The 23237-nt window shown below is 38.9% G+C and overlaps 1 protein-coding gene across 5 annotated transcripts in view; it reads right to left on the bottom strand.

Annotated features, from left to right (window-relative positions):
* The window catches only part of LOC113067358 (CREB-binding protein-like), a 40808-nt gene that overhangs the window by 11796 nt on the left and 5775 nt on the right, over positions 1-23237 (bottom strand). For all 5 annotated transcript variants that reach the window (XM_026239714.1, XM_026239717.1, XM_026239715.1 and 2 more), the window contains exons 2-13: positions 16545-17173; positions 7842-8003; positions 5760-6003; positions 4720-4833; positions 3338-3562; positions 2740-2824; positions 2265-2402; positions 2070-2187; positions 1792-1963; positions 1631-1693; positions 919-1043; positions 465-644 (exon numbers count right to left, since the gene is read on the bottom strand). In XM_026239714.1, the coding sequence (XP_026095499.1) occupies positions 465-644; positions 919-1043; positions 1631-1693; positions 1792-1963; positions 2070-2187; positions 2265-2402; positions 2740-2824; positions 3338-3562; positions 4720-4833; positions 5760-6003; positions 7842-8003; positions 16545-17173 (2255 nt within the window). The remainder of the gene's footprint in view (positions 1-464; positions 645-918; positions 1044-1630; positions 1694-1791; positions 1964-2069; positions 2188-2264; positions 2403-2739; positions 2825-3337; positions 3563-4719; positions 4834-5759; positions 6004-7841; positions 8004-16544; positions 17174-23237) is intronic.

Raw genomic sequence — 23237 nt, 5'->3', positions numbered from 1 at the left:
CCCGCTAATGATGCAATCCAATTGGTCTTCCTATGCGCTCAATTTTTTTTTTACATATTTGTATGTAATAATGCTCATTTTGAACTTATGAAATATATTTAACTTTAAATATTTTTTTATATTTCTCCATTTAAATTGTGGGATTGCAGTTCTTTCCCTCGATAAGTACCCAGTCTTGTAACTTTGTGTTTCTGTTTGAGTTTTGACATTCTTTTTACTTCAAATTAAACGTAGTAAATGTAGCTGATTTAGTTCATAGCTTATAAGTTTCTTTTTAATATCTATGAAGATGAATGGAAAAACCCTTCCGGAACCAATGCCGCTGAAAAAGTGGGCAGGCACTAATGCACTCTATGACAGGAAGACAAAAAGCATTTGGGATGGTGAAACATCTCTTATTAACCCCGGAGTAACACCACGAACAATGAAACCGTACTAAAGGCGTGACAATTCTGACTCCTCACCTGTGGGACAGTCTGTCCCGACTGCTGAGCCAGGTTTACATTCATATTCATGCCCCCGCCTGAGGGTGGGAACGTCTGGTTCATGAACTGGTTCTGGTTTTGCGTCTGGCCCACCATGTTGCCAACATGGCCTCCCATCATTGCTGGTGCCTGTTGCATCCTGGAGGGAGACATGCTCATCTGCAAAAGAATGAAGATAAATCAGCATTTAGACACAAAGGTATGTTTTTGTCTTAAAAACCAATTCTGACAACATGAATGATAAAGCTATTGATAAGTTTTCTTTCTAGTGAAACAATCCTGTTTTTGTGAAAATCCAAAATGGCGCCCATCTCATGAACAATGTTGACTATAAATACACGGAGAAAACATTTCAATCTGACTAAATATACAGTGTTTTAAAATCAAAAATTCCAAAACTGGCATCAATCTGGAATCACTTCTTGCTGCTCACCGCTGGAACGTTACCCATGCCCATCTGAGGGGGGTGGGTCATAGGGGACGCAGCCCGGGGAGCTCCCACCGGTGACTGGGACATCTGCATGTTCTGCATGGTCACCGGATTGAACTGGCCCATCCCTGAAATAATACATTAAAAGAAGGTAAAGAGATTTTCTGTTCAATGGGAGATTGAAGCTTCAGAGTAATTCCTGCGCTACCAGTACGACCTGCCCGACTGCTTTTATCCTACTCAAGCCAACATGAAATGGCATTCACAACCGATTGCATTTCTGTAATATGCAAATCATTTTCATTTTTGATAATATTGCCATAAATTAATCAATTAGGGTTGACCCTATGCGTTCACTTGATAAAATTTCATAAAGTCTTCTGTTTTCAGAAATGAAGTCATTACATTCTGCCAAAAAGAAATCACAGAAAATATAGAAGAATGGAAAACTGTTGAAGTCAGTGAGATTTTGAGAAAGACATTAAAGACTGGAGTAAGGATGCTGAAAATTCACCTTTGCATCAAATAAATAAATTACATTTCAAAATACATTAAAACAGAAGCAGTTATTTTAAATTGTAATAATATTTCACTATATTACTGTTTTTACTGTAGTTTTTGCACTTTTTGTGCATTAGATACTTATTTTCCAAAACTTAACCGCCTCAACCTTTTGAACAGTAGTGTATACATGTATACAGAATGAAAACCCTACCTTGAGGAACCTGCATCCGGGCCATCAACTGGTTTGGCACATTGGACATAGGAACAGGTCCATCTGAGGAAATAAGGCATGTTTTAAGCAGCTAATCAAGAAAGCAGCCAAGGAAATCTAACAACAAGAAAGTCAAAGCATTAAAAAACAAAGCCACTAACTCGGAGGCCGGATGGCTTGTCCAGGTCCCATAGTGTTGGGCTGGGGAAGGCCAGGCTGCTGAGGACCCTGAGCACCCATTTGAGGCGGCTTGGACAGCCTGGACTTCCTCTTCTCCTCCAGCTCCTTCTGGATCTTATAGATCTTCTCAGCCAGAAAGTGGTAATACTCATCCTGGACACAAAATATAAAAACATGAGCCACCTGGTGCCTTCTCACAGTCACAAAACACCATCCTGAAAGAAGGTTAAGACGTAACGAGAAGGTTTGTGCGCTTTACCCTGCTGTTGGCAGACTCGTACATGTCCCCTTCCACCTTACGCGCATAAGCCACCAAGTTCTCCATGCGTCTGTCCTTCAGTGCTGCAGGGTCTGGGGTCGGGAATATGGCTTGAACTCTGTAGGGAAATGCAGTGTTAAGAGAACTGCCCTTGACAAATGGTGATCTTGAAATACGAAGACTTCCTCAACTCACAGCTTGTGCACTAGGTGATTCCTCAAGTCCTGAGTGACGTGCTCGTGCCAGGGCTTCTTCATGCCAGGCATTGACAGCGGCGCAGCTGTGGGCAGGTTCCCCGTGCCGCCCATGTTCGACCCATCAGGCATCATCTGACTGTGGGAGCAGGATTACAACATTAGTTCTCAAGTTTTGCCTTCCCGAAAACATACACTGTTCAAGCTAAAATCAAATAATGTACTGGTGTGACGACATTTCTCTCAAAATCAAGCCAAATACAAAAATCGATTTAAGTTTGTTTTTAAAATATTACTCCTTTTTATCTTCTCAAAATATCATATTCAACCACTTATTGATACAGAATTTCTGTAAAATCATTCTACAATGACATTATTTGCTCTGTTACATTGCTGGACTCTACAGATGAACATTTCCCACTCTGCTTTGTGTGTGTAAGAGGTTAAAAGTGAGGGGTGAAGGTGAAGAGACTCACTTGAGGGATGAGGGAAGAGAGGAATCGGTGTGAAGGTTCGTCTGATCATTCATACCATTACCACCCATGTTCATCTGGTTAGTGCCTGAAGATGTTGTGGGAAACCAGACAGGGGTTATACACGCATACACAATATGAGGAGCAGCATGATGTTTCTATCCATACTGACAGCAGATGCAATTAAATTGATTGTTTATAGACAATGATGCACCAATTTTGATCTTTGATTAAAGATCTTTGATTGTTACCCATACATTTAGCAAATCTAATTACGCAATAAAGATTGTGATGCACTTGTGCATGCTTAAAGATATTTGATAAATTGCACTGAATGCAATTATGTATTAAATATTCTGATGCACTTGTGGGCATGTTTGAAGATATTTGATAAATTGCATTTAGCAAATATAATTATGCAATAAAATTTGGATGCACTTGTGTGCATGTTTAGTAAATGGCTCACAGTAATCAATACGATGCAAGATGAAGTTACAGAATGAAAGCAGTTTTCAAGGTCAACAATGAACATGGAACCTTATATTGTTCGCAGTAAATATTCAAACACTTTTTAGATTTCCTTGCGAACTGAAGTTGATACCTAGTGCAGGCATGGAGCGCATCTGCTGCTGCTGGGTCTGCGGTCCTGTGACCTGCGTCTGCGCAGCTGGCTGGTTCCCGTACGGGAGGCCGAGTGCAGCGTACGCCCGCTGCATAGAGCTGGGGTCTATGTGCGTGCCGCTGCTGATGGAGGACGCAGGAGTCTGAGTCGCACCCACAGGGCCCAGCGGAGCCTGCATGCCAGTGTTAGGAGAGCTCAGCATCGCTGCAAATAGAAGAAAACATTTTGGTTCAATCAAACTACTTTTATTCATATATTCCATAGGTTTTTTTTTTTTTTGATAAAGAGAGATTATCCAAAACCCCCTTTCCTTAAACTTTAATTTGTCCACTAAATAAAACTACTTTGAACCTTGCGCTATCCATTGTTTAGATTTATGTTCTGGAATTATATGCAAAATTAGTGCATAAATAATGAAAAATATTTAAAACAACATTTAAGATGATATGTAGTACTAAATAAGAGTCTATAAATCTTGATGTAAATCAACTGGGGAAGTATGGGGATATCTATCAGTTAATTTTATCCTAGTCATATGGGTTGTCTTGCTTTGAAACGTAATAAATGCATTTCAAGAATTATTTCTATTCGGAATAATTGCAATCTTGCAGTAATTCCACTTGATCTGGAAACAGAAGCGATTGAAGTGGAATAGCCATTTTGCAAACACAGGACACTTTCGAGCAGCGGCAGGGAACAGAACTGCATGAGACACTGAGAGAGCGTGCTTCTGTTGCCACTACAGGGGGATTTAAACAAGTCAGTGACCGGCTGTCCAATCAGAGAGCGGGAGCTCTGTGTCCCGCCCCCCTGTGAAAAACCAGGGGTGGAGCCCCTCCCCCGCAGTGTCAGATTACAGTCCCGCTGCCTGCCGGAATCCGCTGCTGGTCTCGTGCTTTCACACTCAGAGCTGCTCACACGACCTACAGATGGCAGCACTCAATCTGAACGCACCCCGCATCTCAACACACAATCAGTACAGTTACGAACCCAGTTAATATATTTCAATCAGTAATGTAGATGTTTCTATACTTTTAAAACAGTCGATTTTGAGTATCAGGGCAGAAAGGATGATTTTCATTTTCTTTGCATTTATCAAACAGAATTTCAAAATTAAAAAAAAAAAATCTCAATGGCCCTAATAAGAGACTAAACATTTGTGCAAAATATTTAGTTATTAGTGAGATTCAATCATTAACCGTACTAATTAAATCACATGTGCTAGGAACTTTATTTGTTTGTTTGTTTTATATTCAGTGTTGCCATGCAGTAGCATGAAGTATAACCTTGATCTATGAAAAAAGCTCATGCAGGGAATGTATCGGTGCAGGTGGTTTATTTTAAATGAGAGTGTGGCTTACGCTGCTGGTTTCTCTTGTCGCTGGCGTTTTTCAGGGGCAGACAGACGGGGCAGTCGTGCCGGGTGCAGTTCTTCCAGTGCGAGATGATCTGTCTAGAGGAGGCGCAGTGAGCCACTGTGGAAACGGAGAAAAAAATCATTACAGATTACAACACCGAGCATTCACACACCAGTACACAAAGCAGTGTTAAGTTGAGCTGGCTAATACAGTGTAAAGATTTCTAAAGACAGACAGTACCCTTCAGATGCCCATTCACAAACACAACTTCCTCAGATTTGTGGCTGATTTCAAGATCCTAACAGTGAATTTCAAAAAGAAAGGCAACAAGTTTGAAGCTAAATAATTGTTTTCTATGTTACTGGGCCGTCATTAACTGTTTTATCAACTAAATATCAAAAGTAAACTATTCACATTATATTTGTAATTTTAAATAGTATTAGTTTAAACAAAGTGACGAGAGCTTTGTGCAACACAGATATACAAAAACTAATGTGTGTCAAACCAATGTAGTGTGGTTGATTTTAATGAAAGCAACTTGGTTATTTAAACAGTTTTTCCATCTCGGTTTCTGCTGTGGAAATGTGCAAAATGGGTTATGTTATTAAGGTCCCTCCTGCAATGTAAGCCAAGTATTCAGGAGCGATATAAATAATCACGCTCCTCTTAACAAGCACAACTAATAAATCAGACGTAATACTCTTGACATATGTTTTTCACCATAATAAAACACTCTGCCCAATTGAAATCATGTCAAGGAATAAAAGGGGTTGACGTTCCAGACTCCTTCATACTTCGACAGTGAGACCACAAGAGCCACGAGTGACTTCCCAAGTTTACATGAAGCCTGAGTGCCCGGCCAGACAGTTTAACAACACTGAGATGTACAGTCACCAACGAAATATGGACAAAGAGAGATGGGAGCATTTTCAGATGAACTCAGAGATGGCACATGACCATGACTTCTATAAAATTCAGAGCTTGGGCTAAAGTGCCGGAGTCCAGTTATACATTAACATAACTGGTCTCATTTTGCCTCTCACCTTGGCAGGACTTCCCCGCCTGGCAGTGGGTCATGTGGTTGAGGACGTTCTTCATGGTGCGGCAGTGGGGCAGGGCACAGGCGCGCACGTCACCGTTGGCCTGCTCTCGCCGCTGGCACTTGTGGGCGTGAAGCAGCAGGACCAGCTGCTGCTGGATCAGTTTGCGCTTCTCCGGATCGGCCGTAGGGCCCGTCGACACCCCCTGTCCCGGGACCATGCCCACCGAGGGCACCTGCTGCTGCAGCTGGAGGGAAGAGTTTCGATTAGATACAAGCTCCATTTCGGTTGTTATTATATAAAGAAACAAGTCTTTCTAAATATTCTCAGTGGGTTAGATAAAGCCTCTAGCCACGAGAGGCTGTGAAGTTGTGATTTTATTCGCTGACGTGTTAAGCGTCCATTTACCGCCTTAATCAAAACAATGTGCTCTGTCCTCTTGTCTTCAACAACACAGAATTGTTATAACATTTCTTATTTGTAAACGGTCCAGCCACAACAGCAATACTGAGAAATATTATTGCAATTTAAAATACCTGTTTTTAATTTGAACTCATTTTAAAATCTAATTCATTCCTGTGACGCAAAGCTCAATCATTACACCGGTCTTCAGTCATATAATCCTTCAGAAATCAATCAAATTATTTATGCACCCTTTAATAAATAAAATAAAAAAGACTCTTACTAACCTATTCAGTAAGAAAAAAAAAGAAGGAAATAAAGCAGATTAAAATAAATATACTTTGTTGACCTTATTACACAATACCGGAGCAGTTTAGGTCAATTTTCAATTATGACCGTTCAAACAATAATTTGAGACTTCATTTATCCAGTTTATCCACTCTTTGCATCATATTCTGTCACATAGCTGCTGAATAGATGCGTGACGAAGAGATGAGAGAGACCTGAAGTGTTCTGGACTGAACCGGAGCCAGCTGTGGAGGGTTACCGCTGTTCGTTAACAAACATTTTTCTATGACTAAGACGAGATATTGACTAGCTAAAACTAATATCGGATGATAAAAACCGATGAAATTTATGCTGCGTCGTCTTTAAAAAGACAAGACGTGACTATAAATGTTATTTGAGGACTACCGGACATTCAAAATGCATCCTACAGGCTACTGTTTTGCATTTCAAAATGTGCGTCCCTATCATTGAAATCGCATTCGCAATTGGATAAAAGGCATTTGCATTAGTCTCATTATGGCAGCCGCAGAGGATGGATAGGCCAAAAAAAACTAGCGATCTGAAACAATGGCCTCAGCAGCAGAAGGTGTAAGGTGACCAAATGTCCCATTTTTCTCTGGAGTCACAATTCGTTGTGTTTTATGAAAGTTAGCGAAAGTGGAATCGCGCTGATGGCATTGCTCTCTTGCGCTCACGCGCCACGTCTTCAGTTCTTATATACAGCGTGCGATCAATTCTCAGTGCTCAAATACACACACAGCAGTCCAAATGTCCATCATGTAGAGTATCTCTCATAAGCTGGTTATGGATTAAGTTAACGCAAACAGGTGGGTGAAAACTGAACGCGTGCCAGTAATACTTCCGTCTTAAAGGGACAGCATTCCTAATTAAGTAGGCTACCTATCCGTGTCATTAACTTTAACCAACAAGAGATGTTAACCAAGTAAACCTACTGTATCTGAAAAAGGAGCTAAATTTGTATCTTTTTTGTGTTTGTCTTTATATACATTATATATAAACAACTGTGATTTTTCAAGTAAACTTGATATAGTTAACCCAAAAATGAAAATTGTTGTAATTTATTCAAGTTTTTCCAAATTCAATCCTTGATTCAAATTTCTCATAAGCTTAATTGATTTAATTTAAAGAGAGAAGAATTAATGACTATTAATGTCTGAAGTCTACACATAAAATAGCTAACAATATAAATGCTGGTAACTGCAATTTGACTTAAATTAATGACTAAAAGTTGACAAATGCAATGACTTTTCATCGATTAAACCTATGAAAGACTCAAATTAAATGTGACCAAGACTATTAAGTCTATTGATCTCAAGATAAAGACTAAGATTAAATCTAAAATGCCTGTGAAAATGAACACTGATGTTTACTCACCAGATTTGGCACGCTGGAAGCACCCTTCAGGGTGGGCTGGAGGCTGTTGGGAAGAGCTGCCTTGTTTTGTATCTGAGCGTTTAATCCAGCGCTGGACATCTGCTGGACCGAACCCTGTGCATACTGCTGCCCGAATGGGCCGTTAGCAGATGCAAGACCCATCTATGGAGGAAAGAAAAACCCATCAGCATCTGTGAACCTCCCTGAATGTTCATGAAACTGTGGCTAAAAAGGGCTGCCAGTGTAGCGTTTCAATTTAAATTCATAGAGAGCAGGCAAGGTGTTACACAGGCACGAGGTCCTGCTCTCTGACAGTGTAGAGTAGATGCTGTCAAGCCAAACATTCATAGGTCAAAGAGTGTACTAAAAGATACAGTCATCAGCTGCTCAGTGACATCCACCACTTCACGTACGAGCAGTCGACTTGCCTTTAGGTTACAGCTTGAGAAAAACGGTGTCTGCTCTTTAATAAAAACACCAAACCAAAGATGCACTCATAACACAATATTAAGGAACTTTAAGATAATATACACTACTGTCCAGAAGTTTGCGGTTGGTAAGATTTGTAAATATATTTTCCTCACCAAGGCTGGATTTATTTGATCAAAAAGTTAACAGTAATATTGTTGTATTATTGTAATAAAGCTGTGTTATTTAGTTATTGATCGAACTTTACAGTTTCTGAGCATTTACTGAGAAATCACAGAACAGTGCTGACAATACATTTCCGCGCTGAATGATTTCGTGTGCGTGCGATTTGCGCAAGATGTACGAGCTCCTCTCACAAGGTTTAGTCGGTGCAACCTCTAATTTTAACATTTTAAAATGTAAAAGGCAAAGCTAGATTTTCTCATGAAACATTTCTTATTATTAACAAAGTTAAAGACAGGATTTAGGATTCTTTGTTGAATAGAAAGTTTAAAACCGCATTCATCTGAAAGGCATTTTTTAACAACATAATTGGATATATGGTCACTTTTAATCAATTTAATTGGCCCTTGCTGAACAAAAGTTTTAATTTCTATAAAAAAAGAATTGCTGACCCCAAGCTTTTGAAAAGCTTTGTAATATTTTGCATCAGCAGTGTAATTTGTGCTAAAATTATACCGGATTAATAAATCAAATTACTTCAAAATAATGTAAAATAAAAATTTATATAAACAATCTCTCTAATGTCATTCGCCAAAAGAAATAAAATGGAATAGGTTCAGAGGATTAATGATTATGAATTGTGTAGAATTTTTAATAAAAATTTTTTTTTTTACAGAAACACAAAGATGAATTGTTTGCAATATGATCTATAATTTGCATTTATATATATATATATAAAAAAAACATGAATTTTGATTTCACATCAACTTTAAAGTCAGCATGAAACGGAAGTAGCGATTGTCTGTTTCTCTACTGTGCCGTCTATCCGCGTGAAACGGCATCTGAAATAAGAGGGCGGGACTAGTTTTTAGTCCTTTGGGAATAGATTTAATCGTTGGTAGTTGTGGCGTTGCTTACAAAATTGAGGTCGAGCAACTGCCTGAATGACTGAGCGCGTTCTCCATCAGGTTAAGTCATATTCATAAAAGAAATAGTTTGCGATGTCCTAAGAGTAATGTTGTGGTAATCTCCTTTAAATCTTTAAGGGTAGTGTACTCCCCCATGGATCACGTCAACACTGGTCAATGCATTGATTTCTATAAAGTGAAACATCAGCTTCAGTTTTTTCCCGCTGTTGTTTATCCCAGCATTTACCCAAGTCACCATAGCTCTTGACCGGAAGAGAAGAGAAGTGGTTTTGAGGGGGAGGGGAGGTTAACGTTTTTTATTAAAGATAACGAGGGCACATGAATTTTACAAAAATAATTAGTAAAAATGTAAGTGCACAGATACATTGTTTACAATAAACACTACAGTATTCCATAAAAAAAAGAGGAATTTAACATTTTGATTGAATGATGAGTTTAATATATTATTTGCTGATACTAAACGAAGTGCATGTGAATGAATAACTGCATTAAACCTGAGTTACTTGGAGCACTTTTTAGTGATGCTTTCACAGCATGGTTCTGCAGCGGCGTGTCAGATCAGAGCTCGTGTGTAAACCGTCCCATCCCCCACCAGCACTAATGCGAGCCTGCAGCCATTAACGCTGCACGCGCCGCTGCTGAACGTGCCACACTGAGGAACTCCCTGTCATGAGCAATACACATCTCCGCTGGCTGTCGCTTTCTCACTGTGACTCCGGAGATCAAAGCTAAGGATTTTTTCTACTGATCTGGCCAGTGGTTCAATTTTTTACTTGCCCTACCAACATTTTCAATGGCTCTGCCAACATTTTTTTTCTTTAAATAGTTGCTGTTATCAGTTTTTGATATGTTATCTTGTATTTAGGGCTGTGCAAAAAAATCGGATGCGGTTTTCATGCACAAGGTGCTCCTGTGATTAGTGATAAATCTCCAGAACGTACGTTCAGATTTGCCAAGTTTTCAAATCAAAACCTGACCAAATTATGGACCAAAACGTAAATTTCTTCTCAAAACGATAAAAATTACATTCTGGGGGATAAAAAAGTCATTTTTTTTGGCAGGGTTCCCTTAGTAAATTTAGCATTTTAGGGGTTAAATGTCACATTATTGGGGTCGCTTCAACCCGCGGACATGAAAAACAACCGTGGACTTGGCAACAGTGGTTCAGATGTAGATTTTTTTAATCTATTTTATGTAGCTTGTCAGATTCGATTGCTACAAAGTTACTCGCCAGGACTGGTATTTTGTATTTGCCCGTTCAGGTGAGAGTACGGAAAGGAGTTGTCTTTTGCACCCAAATGCCTGTTAAATCGCTTGAATTTTTAAATTAACAAGTCTTAAAAACACATGCAGCTGGTAAAATGTCAAGACAACGCTGGAGTGGCCCGATCGGGCAAGTGACAAATCCATCTTGTGTCCAGAACGTCCCTCACGCTTGCCATCGGTCAGTCCTTATTGTCGAGCAGTGCTCTCTTAACACTTTGACCATACAAGCCATAAAACTTCTCTTCCACATTAAAATGACTTTTCCAACAAGCTGTTACAAGAAACTGTCATCTGCCTTTCAATATTTTGTTGTATACATCCAAACAATACTGAAATCTCATTAGACCAGAATTTCACTCCTGTAGCTGTATATTCATAACGTACTTTATTCTTATTGGTAGGTTTCTCACTAATAACGAAAATTCCTGTTGTGACACCAAACAGAGCTCTCAACTATAGGGGTGGTGAAAAAAATCGATTATTGATTAATCGCGAGTATGTTATGGACGAGTATGAATCGATTATGAAATTTTCAAAAATCGATTTTTTATTTTTTTTTTGCATTATTTTATTTTGTAAACATTTTTAGCAGCCAGAGCAGGTGTGTAAAATGGAAAAATCAGGAGCGAGCAACCAACCGTGTTGGGACTTCTATTCGCGGACACTGATTCTGAAGGGGAATATCTGTATTCAGAAGATGACGGTGATACTGAAAGTGAAAGTATAGCCCTACACCAAGCACAAACGGTGAATTCTTTGCCCAATGTAAATGGTCCTTTGCCAAATGTCAGAGGTGTGAACAATGTTTGCAGAGGTCGGAATGTTCATTGCGAAATTATCAGGCGTGTTATTGTTGCGGGAGATTTTTTCCGCGCTAGACATGTATATTTGTCTTCTGACCGCACCTCTCCGCAATCGCGGCGACAGTATTGTAGTGGAGACTTGTCGAATGCCTCTGGGTATATTAGACGAGGTCGAAGTATTCATAGGACAGTTAGGAGGCAAGGTGGAGAGTAGCAATGACACTGACAGTAGTCCGAGCTGTGCACACTCGGCGCGTGCGCGAGGCAGATCTGGCCGCGCTGCTCATAGCAGAAGCAGAGGCGATGTGACACGGGGCATAGATTTTGAACTAAAAAGGTCTTGTCTACTTGTGTTTGTGCGTCATATGAAAAAATATATATGTGCCTCATACATGGAATCAGAGTGCCTGCTGCATGTAGTAAACTGAAAATCCCAACCGCTACATGCATTCGGTTTGTTTCTACCATTTACAGTTTTTCTCAGTCGCTTTGGTGCATTTTTCGAATCAAACTCACAATTTGCAAAACAGAAAGTGCATTTCTCAAAACAACTCGTACAAATATCTAAACACAATGGATGACCTGCAAAAGCCAGTCTCCTGCTCAAAATCCTTAGTTCATCTCTCAAAAATAAATATCTGTGTCAATGAACATATCAGTGCCATCAGAATGACAAGTCCTTGTGTCATTGTGTGCGGATAAGACAGTCAAATTGCTTAGCCATGTTGTCAATATAATAGTTTACTCTGGAGGGATGATCTGATGTAAACTACTGTATTGAACAATATGCCATATGCTTATGTATGCCATATATCCATTTCAAACGTACAAATTTACACATTACTGTATGTGGGATATTGACTGAAAGAGACTGGATAGAATTCCCAGTTACACTTTTACATAGTCTGACCAAAAAAAAAAAAACACTTTACAATGTCATTGTGATATAGAAAAGAAAAAATAAATATGGACACAAAGATGAAAATAAGTCAATTGTCAGAATTTGTAACACTTGTGTTTTCCTCTGTATATACCGTATATGCTTTCTAACTGAAGATTCATGAGATGAACCTTTGAGCTATTTCAGAGAAATGGTTTATCATTGGTTTATCAGCTACATTCTCTTCATTAGTAAAGATTCACTTGTACAATTCATGCCAAATTTACAAAAAGTCTAATAATAATGTGTAAAAATAAAAATAAAAAGTGTGCTAGGCAGTTTTTGACAACTAGATTAACAATTTTGCATTGAATGACTGATACGATGAACTAAAGGCTAGATGTTTTGAGGGGTAAGACTATTGCACAGAAAACTATATAATACATTTTGAGCAACATGACATTAGCAACTGATAATTTAGGAAACTGCAGATAAATGTGCGTAATCAATTGCATGAATGTACAAAAGCAATCGCAACTTGTTCAAAAGAATGAGAAACTGGTTTTATGATGTGCACAAGTGACTAGATGATGTGGAGGTTGTACAAGTAGTTTTGAGAATTTCATTTCTGTTTTGAAAAATGCACCAAAGTGATTGAGAAAAACTGTATTAGTAATGATTTACACAGTTTGTTTACTACTTACTGTTGTGAAATGGAAAATCAATAATCGCTAATCGAGAATCGTTAATAATCGAAAATCGACTGTAATCGAATCGGGACTTCAATAATCGTAATCGAATCGAATCGGGAAATCAGACAGATTAACCACCCCTACTCAACTACAACTAAAAAATATCTATATATTTAAGACAATTTTATATTATACAATTAAGCAAAATAAAAACAAATTCTCGTTATTTTGAATTTGATAGACACAAACCTAAAGATGTGATCATCTATATACATTAGGGTTGTCAGATTATATATTTGTCAAATTGAAAAAATAAGTCTACATTTGCATTCAAATTTTGTGTGTGTGTTAGGCAGCCTTATCAGTAGTGCACGAAATGTGACAACGACGTAAGTGTCATTGCATATTAATGCTTTAGTTTTTGTTGTTCATTAAAATAATTGCGTAAAAAGAAAAAAATCAATGCAGAGATGATGTAATTTAGAGGCGAAACTGAAACCAAGCAATTCACACAGAACACATTAAATTTTCTATTGGGGTGAGAAAAAAAAAAAAGATGCATCATGCATTGCGATTCTCTATTCAATGAGTCTGGATCGATTCTGAGAATTTCTGAATCAATTCTGAGCTTAGTGTTTAACCAGACTAGTTGTCTACCTGTCTAGTGCCACCTAGCAAGTGTCGGTTACGTTCAATAATAATAAAAAAACACACATGGCTTGTTCTCAAGTCCATTTAAAGTTTCATTTTTTTTATAGCCAGTTGTTTGAAATGGATTGAATCATTATTTAAAATAATCTTGGAGATTTTTGAATTGCCTAAATCATAAATGCAGCCGGGTTGAAGCCTGCAGTGACGTTTTTCTTTTGTTATGGCAGCCGTCCCCTCTGCATATATATTTTTCGCGAATGTTGCACTTTTGTTGCCGTTTGTCATTCTGCACGAAACTTCATGCCAATAAATAAGAAATATTTCTGACTTGTGTGTTTCCAGCGCTCTCTTTACATTCGTCCATTATTTGACATTGAAAAAGGAAACGTCTTTTTTTTTTGACATGGAAAAACGATTTTACAATCAATTCAATGAACACCTATGTCTTAAAAATCGAAAATGATTTTTTCACAAAAGTGACAGCCCTATGTAGCACTGAATGGAAAAGTTATCAATGTATCTGTCCAGTTGCTAATGATGAACGCACAGTTTGCAGAGACATTTCCGTTGTTCACAGTAGACTGTCTGACTTAAAGGAAGTTCAACCATAAATGAAAATGTTGTCATCATTTACACACCCACAAATTGTTCTAAACTTGTAATATTTCCTTTCTTCTGTTGAACATAAAATAGAATACTTTAAAGAAACACTCCACTTTTTTGAGTTTTCAGATCCATTCAGATGACCATTCAGACGATCTCCGGGTCTAGCTTAATTTAGCATAGATCATTGAATCTGATTAGACCGTTAGCATCTCGCTCATAAATTACCAAGGAGTTTCTATATTAAAGTAACCAAACATTAACCACATTTTTCTACACTAGGTATATATGGACCCTTACTCGTCAGTTGCTCAGTCACATTTTTATGTATTTTTACAAGGCATGTGTCAATGCAATACCTACATGCAACATATTCATAATGAGACTCGTTTATAAATCTACTCATCAACAAAAAGAAGCACTGAGGTCTTCATGCGCATCTAGTCAGTAAATCTGTTTCGACCTTACTGATTTTCATGTGTAAGTAGAATAAATCAGTTCAGCCATACAAATATATCTACCACAAAATAAACTGAAAAGCAAAATCCCACATTCTAATCGCACACATCACACCACACGGCTCTAAAATGCATTGGTTATGTTTTCATTTGCTTAAAAATGTGGTTAAAATGTCATTTTTGTTATTAAACTATTACTAATTTGGTTAGGCCTTCTTTATGATGATGAACTGGATTATTCCATGAACAGAACCCAGAAAAAACTAAATGAAAACATAGAACTTGTGAAAATTCTAAAGCAGATTTCCTCTGAACAGGACACATGAGAGCTGAGAACGAGCGGACCGTACAGACACGAGCGCTGGCACTCAGCTGTGGACTGATCTCACACACTTCACCTGCTCTTGTGACTCTCATAATCTCTGTGCAATGCAAACACACAGCACACTTCCGACAGCACATCCATTCACCTCTGAACAAACACGGCAGAAACCTGTGATCGCTCTGGCAGCCTGTGTGATTTTGTTCACAATATTTCAGTTGCAAACTCCATCGATTGACATTTCTCGATATGAACCCAAAATCTCAACACAAGAGCGTTCACTAGTGCCAAAGAGCACAGTGCGAGCAGAACACTGGTTTCCGATTGGTTTCCTGTAAAACCACAACAGTCAGACACATGCGATAGCCACAACTACCTTTCTGTGCAATCTTTCCTTCAAATGTCACAAAAGCTCAAGCAGGCTTATATTCGTGTTAAACACTGTCTTGGTTCAATTCATCAGTTGTTGATTGGATTAAGGAGGATATGAATGTGCGCTTAAGGTCGGTTGTAAAAATGGGACTTATTGCCTGGAGAAATTACAAGAGATAAGTCTGTTTTACCAGTAGATCAAGTTATGACATTACGAGAAAAAAAAAAATCACGTATATTTAAATACATTTAAAAAAAAAACCTTGGATGAATTATTCACAGTAAGATAAATATTCTTGTGAAGAATGATTAAAGAACTTACTTCTAACCTTTTATTTACCAGCCATAATGTTTTTATGCATATGAAGAATCCATTTGTGTAAATGTGCACAAACAGACGATGAATTTAAATGCTTAAAACTACAATGTGTTTAGTGCTCCTGCCAGCATTTAGGTGTTTTTATTGGTTTGCAATTGTAAAAACGGTGAAATCTTACAGTGCTTTCATGACCTCAATGCACATTTCATTGACATGAGATGGTCGACGTGCGAAATTAACAAGAGCAGCAGAGCAGAACAATGAAACGGTTCACCCAAACATGAAAATTTACTCACAGACATTTGTTTAGAACCGTTTTCACTTGCTTGGATCGTACGGATTTCTCTCCTGATTCAGAAGAGACCACTTTTCACTGGAGAAAGCAATATTACAGCTAGAAGTCTCAAATTTTAGTTCAAATGTCTTGATGAAACTAATGGCTTCATTAACTGATGGACTGGAGTGGATGTCCATGCACCTCAGGCTGAACATAACCCACAATTTCTTGTCACTTTAAGGCTTGCATTTGTTTATTTACTTGATAAGGAAAATGGCAAAACAACAAGTGAACTGTCATGCAACTGTCATGCAAGTAGAAAACCTTCCTAAATCCAAGTAACAAACAGCACAGGCTTCTTACTCCACCAAATGTAGTGGAAATAATAGGTTGAAACTGAAACTACACGTACACAAACACTGGTCGAAACTGAAACATTTTGTTTATCTGTATTCGTGTTAACTTGCCTAATCATTACACCCAACCACGCAGAACATTTTTAGAACGCAAGACATCAAAAAAACAGCAATGTCGACTTACCTTGTTCATGTTTCCCGCTTGCTGGGGATTGATGGCATTGTGTGACCCCATCTGTGGTGCTCCCTGGGTAAGTGTCTCCGCCAATACGCTGCCCCCTTGCCCGGCACCCGGTGCTCCCTGCATGGCCTGACCCTGGTACTGCATCCCCGGAGCTGCCCTGCCTCTTCCAGCCGGCCCCATTACACCATTCATCATCTGCCCCTGCGGAGCCATGTTCTGGCCCATGAGTCCATGAGCCTGGTTGTTATTGTTCAGCATGGCCGGGTTAAAACCTGCACTGAGGCCCATACCCGGACTGTTGTTGCCCTGACCCGTAGGGTTGCCAACCGGCTTCGGAGGTTGGGTCTGGTGACCGGGTGAGCCCTGGCCCATGGGACTCTTCCCCAAGGCACCCAGTTGGCCACCCATTCCAGACTGAGGGCTGAGGTTTCCAGCCAGACCAGAGCCACTCCCTGCCTGCAGGAGCTGGGACAGCTGCCTGTGCTTGGCAGCAGCATCCGGGACGGTGCCCCCCATCCGGCTCCCCATCCCTCCGTCTCCATTAGAGGGCATGGAAATCAGGCCCAGGTCTCCGTTGGGTATCAACTCATCTGGAAGATCGTTTTCCAAGTCAAACAAGGACACAAAGTCTAGAAAAAGAGAGGAAAATGATTTATCAGTTTGGTCCAAAAATAAAAAATATATTCAGCCAATATTTGGCCTGTAAGGTTCATAATACATTGACTACTGGCCCATAAAGGGACAGTTCATGAATACTCAACAGGGATGGAAATTAACTTTGTCCACCAGCCACTGTGGCTGGTGGATTTCAAAATCTACCAGCCACTCAATGTTTTTACTACAAGATCTACAATATTTAAGCAGTTTATTTAAACTCAAGTCTCAATGAAATACTGACAATTTCTCTTTCAGTGATGCCCTATCTAGGCAGCTTACTAGGTTTTGAAATAGCCGACTCCTGCTGAAGCAGCTCATTCTCTCAACTCCGTAGCCCAACCGGATGAAACACTGCACTGAAACTTTTTTTAATGCAAAGAAACATTTCTGCGATATTCTAAACCGTTTTCGTAAGCATTAATAATGTTTTATTTAATTCCAAAGGAAAGAATTCACCAGTATAAGTGTATTTTTAATTTTTTTTATGTGGTTGAGGGAACTCGTGGGGAAAAGTCCCGTTCAACACAGTATCACTAAAAGAAATCTCGGCTTGCAAACTTTTACGCCGTTGACAAACGAACGCACAGCGTTTTTAATACCTCATTTTTTCACATCTCATCACGCCAGAGCTGTCAAACATGTGTAGCGATACAATGTTTCTACAATTAAAAATTAACAGCATAACAAATTACTAGCCACAGAGCTAACTTCTGAAGTACTTGAAGAATGTAAATAAAATGCAGCCCCCGGATAGCAGTTATTAGTTACACTGTACTGGAAATAACGCCGCAGTTTCGAGCCCGTTTTACACAGTCTTTCTCCACGGAGCTGCTTCGGATGATATTACACTTTATTGCATGTTGTGTACACACCAGGAATGGAAATTAACTTTTTTGTCCACTGGACGGGTGAAACAGTATGCCATTTTTATTTAACTGCTACGGTGGCCGGTAGGTGAATCGAGTTTACCCGCAACAACCCAAAATCACCCGCATTTGGCTGGTGGCGGGTGCTAATTTCCATCCCTGGTACTCCACAGTACTTTTTTAGCTGTTGCTGTAAAATGGCTTGTGAATAGAGTACATTTTGTGGATAACTCAGCTGATATGAATTTATTATCAATAGGTTACCCTGCTTTCCAAACAATGGCTTCGGCCCATATCAGAAAACTTTGCACTGACCATCTTGACTCGTTAACAATTAAATCAAAGTTTGGACTAATAAAGGTCACCCTCTGCACACGCAGACTCAACTCTGTGTTTTGGTTTGAGAACAACAAGAGAAAGTCGATGCTGTTGTAATGTCTCCTTATTCTCAGCGGGAAGCACTCAGATTCATGGCTAAAAATAAGAATCACTCCAGCCGCTCATCTGTTAGCCTTGTACCCCCCTAGTCTTCAACAGCTGCCTGTCAGTCTGGTCCACCTCCTCAACACAGTCAGTCATACAGTACAGACAGAGATCAGGGTGAACTTATGTTTCAGGGTTAAAATAAAGAAAATTAGACTAACTGTCCAGTCAAACACCAAATCAAAATTAACGTACTGGGAATTGGCCTGAACTGATCTTTTATGTTAATTTTTTGATTATGCAAATGCAGAAACTATTGGCGACTTTATCACCATGTAGACTTTCAGTGAATAAAACCATTAAGGGAGAGTACATTCAAAAACGTAAAAGTTTCATGGGTTTGTAAAAACAAGGGAAGTATTTATTTTTTATAAAACTAACCATTTAAATATTGAATAGTGCAGGAATCACATGGACACTTATGATGCTTTCAGTAGAAAACCAGTCACCAGGATAATCTTCAAGGAGATTTCAATAAGTAAAGAAAAATATATATTCATTTAGAACAACATGACATGTAAATGATGATTTTAATTTTTGGGAGTGAAAAAAACGAAATGCAATATCAGTCATCATTTTAACTGTAATAAAATTACAGCTGAATCCAGGCAGACGAATTCAGATCTCATCTGTATTGCGAGGTTGTCCCCAAAGCATCCTTCAGCCCAGACATTAAACCACGCAGCAAGCCGTCTGCCTGAAGCTGGTGGAGGGCAGCGTTTACATGCTTGGCTGTGTTTGTACGTACACTAATGCAAACACGGCTGGAATAAAAGTGCACCCACTGCTGCTACACGCTCACAATAACAAGAGAAGGAACGCCCAGCTAGCAAACAACACACCCACAGAAACCGTCTTTGACAACAGAAAACGGCAAAAAAAAAAAGTATTTATTATTATGATTATTAACAAGCCTTCAGTTGCTCATCTAACCTGCAATTGTAAAAAAATAATAATAATAATAATATTAATATATAAATATATAATTATAATTAGTTTAATTAAGAAACCAGATCACTGCAGTATGTTTTGCTAGAAAACACTATTGCAGTCTTCGGACATTTAAATTCAATGTTACACTTGCTATTTTGTAATTATCTATGAAATTTACTAGCAATTTCTGAGTAGTAGTTGTTTCAAAGTAAATCCTAAACCAGATTTATTTTTCAGTGTATGACTACTCTTGCATCACACACACACACACACAAAAAAAGCTTATTTTGTAAATGATAAGATTCATTGTGATAAAAAGTATCAGAACATGCTAAAAAGCACTTCAAACACACCTTAACGATTGGGGCTGGCTTATAAAAAATTATTTTGACAAACTGATATTGACTCTTAAGACCCAAGAATCGATCTACGCTGTTTTCAGTTTGAAAACATAAACGGTTAGTTCACCCAAAAGTGAAAGTTCTGCCATTAATTACCCTCAAGTCATTCCAAACTAGGCTGGCTGCTTTAGACGTGTTGACTGTTTTACCGGTATGAAGCCGCAACACCGGTTACGTCACTTGCCCACCACGGCACCACCCGCCACCGTAGCTTAGATTTTTTTTTTATAGAAAAGAAAAATGTATTTAGTTCAGTTAGAGACACTAAAATTAAAAACTGAATCAGATTTCATTAATCACAAGAAGAGTGAGATGAGACTGACAAGATTATAGTGGATAATTAATTTTGAAAATGCAAAAACTCCTGTTTGGCAATACTTCGAATTTTTAAAAGCTAGCTGATTTTTGCCATTTATCTAAGGTGATATTACATTTTCCTTTATATATGAAAGTGAAAATTAAAATACACATGCCACTTTTACAAGCTATTTAAAAGTAAGGAAAGCAAGAAAAAGAGGGAACCCCATGGTGATACCGGTATTGTCGTACATCAAGTAACCAGTGGGAAAATTTCCTCACAGTCACAACCCTGTTCCAAACCTGCAAGACTTTCGTTCATCTTTAGAAACACAATTAAGATTTTTTGATGAAATCCGAGAGCTTTCTGACCCTGCATAGACAGCAATGTAACTGAAATTTTCCCAGGCCCAGAAATGTAATAAGGACATGGGTAAAACTGTGTGACATCAATGGTTCAACCGCAATTTTACGAAGCTACAAGAACACTTTTTGTGTATCAGGATTGCTTCGTTTCTGGACTTGAAAATGTTTCAGTTACACTGTTGTCGATACAGGGTCAGAAAAAATTCAATCAAAGTTGAACAAAGGTCTTAAGGTTTAGAACGACATGAGGGTTACTATGACAATTTTCATTATAGGGTGAACTTTCCATCATTATTTATACACCCATCCAATAAATTTTTGTTTTGCTACTTTTGATATGAAACAAAGTCTAAGCTTTCAAATTCTGTTAATTTTATTACAAAATCCAAGCAATTGAAAGAAAGTACAATTTAGCAAAATATGTTAGGTCTCACGTTGCTCAATCAGTGTTTAAACTGCCTGTAAATGATGTTGCATACCTAATATGTACCTTAGAAAATCCATTAAATGACCTTGAACTCAATAATTAGCCAGAAAGAAAAAACTATACATGTATCGCAATATTTTGTTTAGCGATACTGTATCGATTTTCAAAAATGGCATATTGATACTTAATAATAATAATAAAATTAAATAAAAAATATACAAGATTCATGGCAATTGTTTCGTTTTGAGTTTACATCCCAATCACTAGATGACAGTCTTCATCCTTGAAAGACAGTGAGAGTAACAGGAAATACTAGCATAAGGGCATGCCACCATAGACAGTAAAAGAAATGGACACAGCGACCCCATTGGAACTCAATTGAGACAATTGAAGCCCATTTTTAGCGTTTTTTAGCACTTCCGTTTCTGACGCGCAGACTCAAACGAAGCTTGGCAACGTCAGCAACCTGTCTGACAGATGTAAATCTTCTAAGTGGCTGTGCGTGCAAACTGCCATCGTTAATCTTGCAGAGACGGCGAGCTTGAGCGGGGAGTTCTTTGGCGTGAGTGAGCAGGAGTAAGCATTCTGATTAATTATTTTGTATAGTATTTTAAAATGTAACGCCAGTACGCCATATTAAGTTAATTGCCTGTGAGCTTCTCCTCCTGTCTGTACGGTAATGCAACAGAGTCGAATGGTTATGACGCAAACGCCTCAGATGTAAAGTTATTCGCTGTCAAAGTGACGCCAAAATGAATGGGAGTCAATGGGAATGCTAACGCAAGTGAAGTTCTGCTACAAGATGTCAGCACGCAGCCGACTTCAACTTTCGGTCGACTTCCTTGCCGCCTGCATGCCACTAATGTTAGCATTAATATCGCTGCTAGTAATGGAGGGTGAAAGAATAGAGGGTTTTCACCGACATCACATTCTGGGCGGTAACCCGGATGTTAGTTAGGTAACCCATTGTGGAGCCACTCGGTGTAAAAAACTGAACGGAGTACAATGGAGTATTGTGCGCTTTGGATACTTTAAGTGAATGTAGCCATGTCTAAACAACCGAAAAGCTCATCCAAACTAGGGGTGTGCACGGATAGTTGAACATTCGAATATTCGTTCTGCTCTAATTATTCGATAAATAAAAATGATATTTGAATTTTGCAAAAAAAAAAAAAAGTTCACAATAAAACCTAATTTGGTCACTTTCTGTGATTATCCACGGCATATTTGAAGATGTATGCAAGCAAAAAAATAATTAATGAATGAATTAGGGGCCGTTCACATATCGCGTCTAAAAATGCGTGGAAAAAGCTAGGCGCACCGCTTTCTCCTTTCCAAAGCACTCGGGCAGAAGCGCTCCTGAGGCGTCTGCCATTGCTAAGCAACAATGACGCACTCTCTCCATGAAGACGTGGAAAATTCAGCAAAGGATAAATGGATTTGCAGCACAACAAATCGCTTTCAGCAGCTCTGCTACTAAATTTATTTCAAAATGGCAATCCATATACAGCTATGATCAGCTGTTCCTTCAACTTAGCTGAGCTTTCAACGTTGTTAAGGGAAAGGATGAAGCTGAATAGTTAGTTCGTCACATGGCCTGCAGTGCGCTTGCGGCATTCTGAAAAGTTAAGATGTTTTTAACTCGATGCGGAGCGGATCGCGACCGCGTCGCTTCCATTATGAGTGCGCATACCGCACGCCTGCATTGGAAATAACGAACTTGAGCGCGCAAAATACGCAATGTGTGAATGGCCCCCAAGAACTGCGGTCTTCTATGGTACTTCAAATATGCCATGGAGAATCACAGAGGGTGACCTTGTTGCGGCATCTCTCAAGCAACGAAAAAACACCGCTAACTTGGAGATGAAAATTCCTCTTCTCGCATCTGCCCTAGAACAGTTCTAACTGGAGCCATGAATTCCACCAGATCCCATTCAGTGGTGAAACGAAAACACGAAACTCTTCACAAAACTTATTCGCTTAGCACACCGTTATTTGTGAGTCCCGACAACGTCTGTGCCGTCAAAGCGCGTTTTCTCCGTGGCCGGCAGCTGACTATTGTTAACAGACTAAGGAGCCGACTTTCCCCCGATCATGTTTACATGCCCGTATTTCTTAACAAGAACATGTAAAACAACAAAAAAAAAAGCAAAAAAGATTTTCTGACAGTTTCAAAGTTAAGTGTAGGCTATGTTCTACAATAGCCTAATTTGCTGCAGGCTGCTTTACGTGTTTTCTTTGTTCACTTTTTTTGCTTTAGGCT

Source organism: Carassius auratus, linkage group LG28B (assembly GCF_003368295.1).
Source record: "Carassius auratus strain Wakin linkage group LG28B, ASM336829v1, whole genome shotgun sequence".
Taxonomy (NCBI): Eukaryota; Metazoa; Chordata; class Actinopteri; order Cypriniformes; family Cyprinidae; genus Carassius; species Carassius auratus.
The sequence above is the reverse complement of the archived record's forward strand: the minus strand, read 5'-3'. Positions and strand labels throughout refer to the sequence as shown.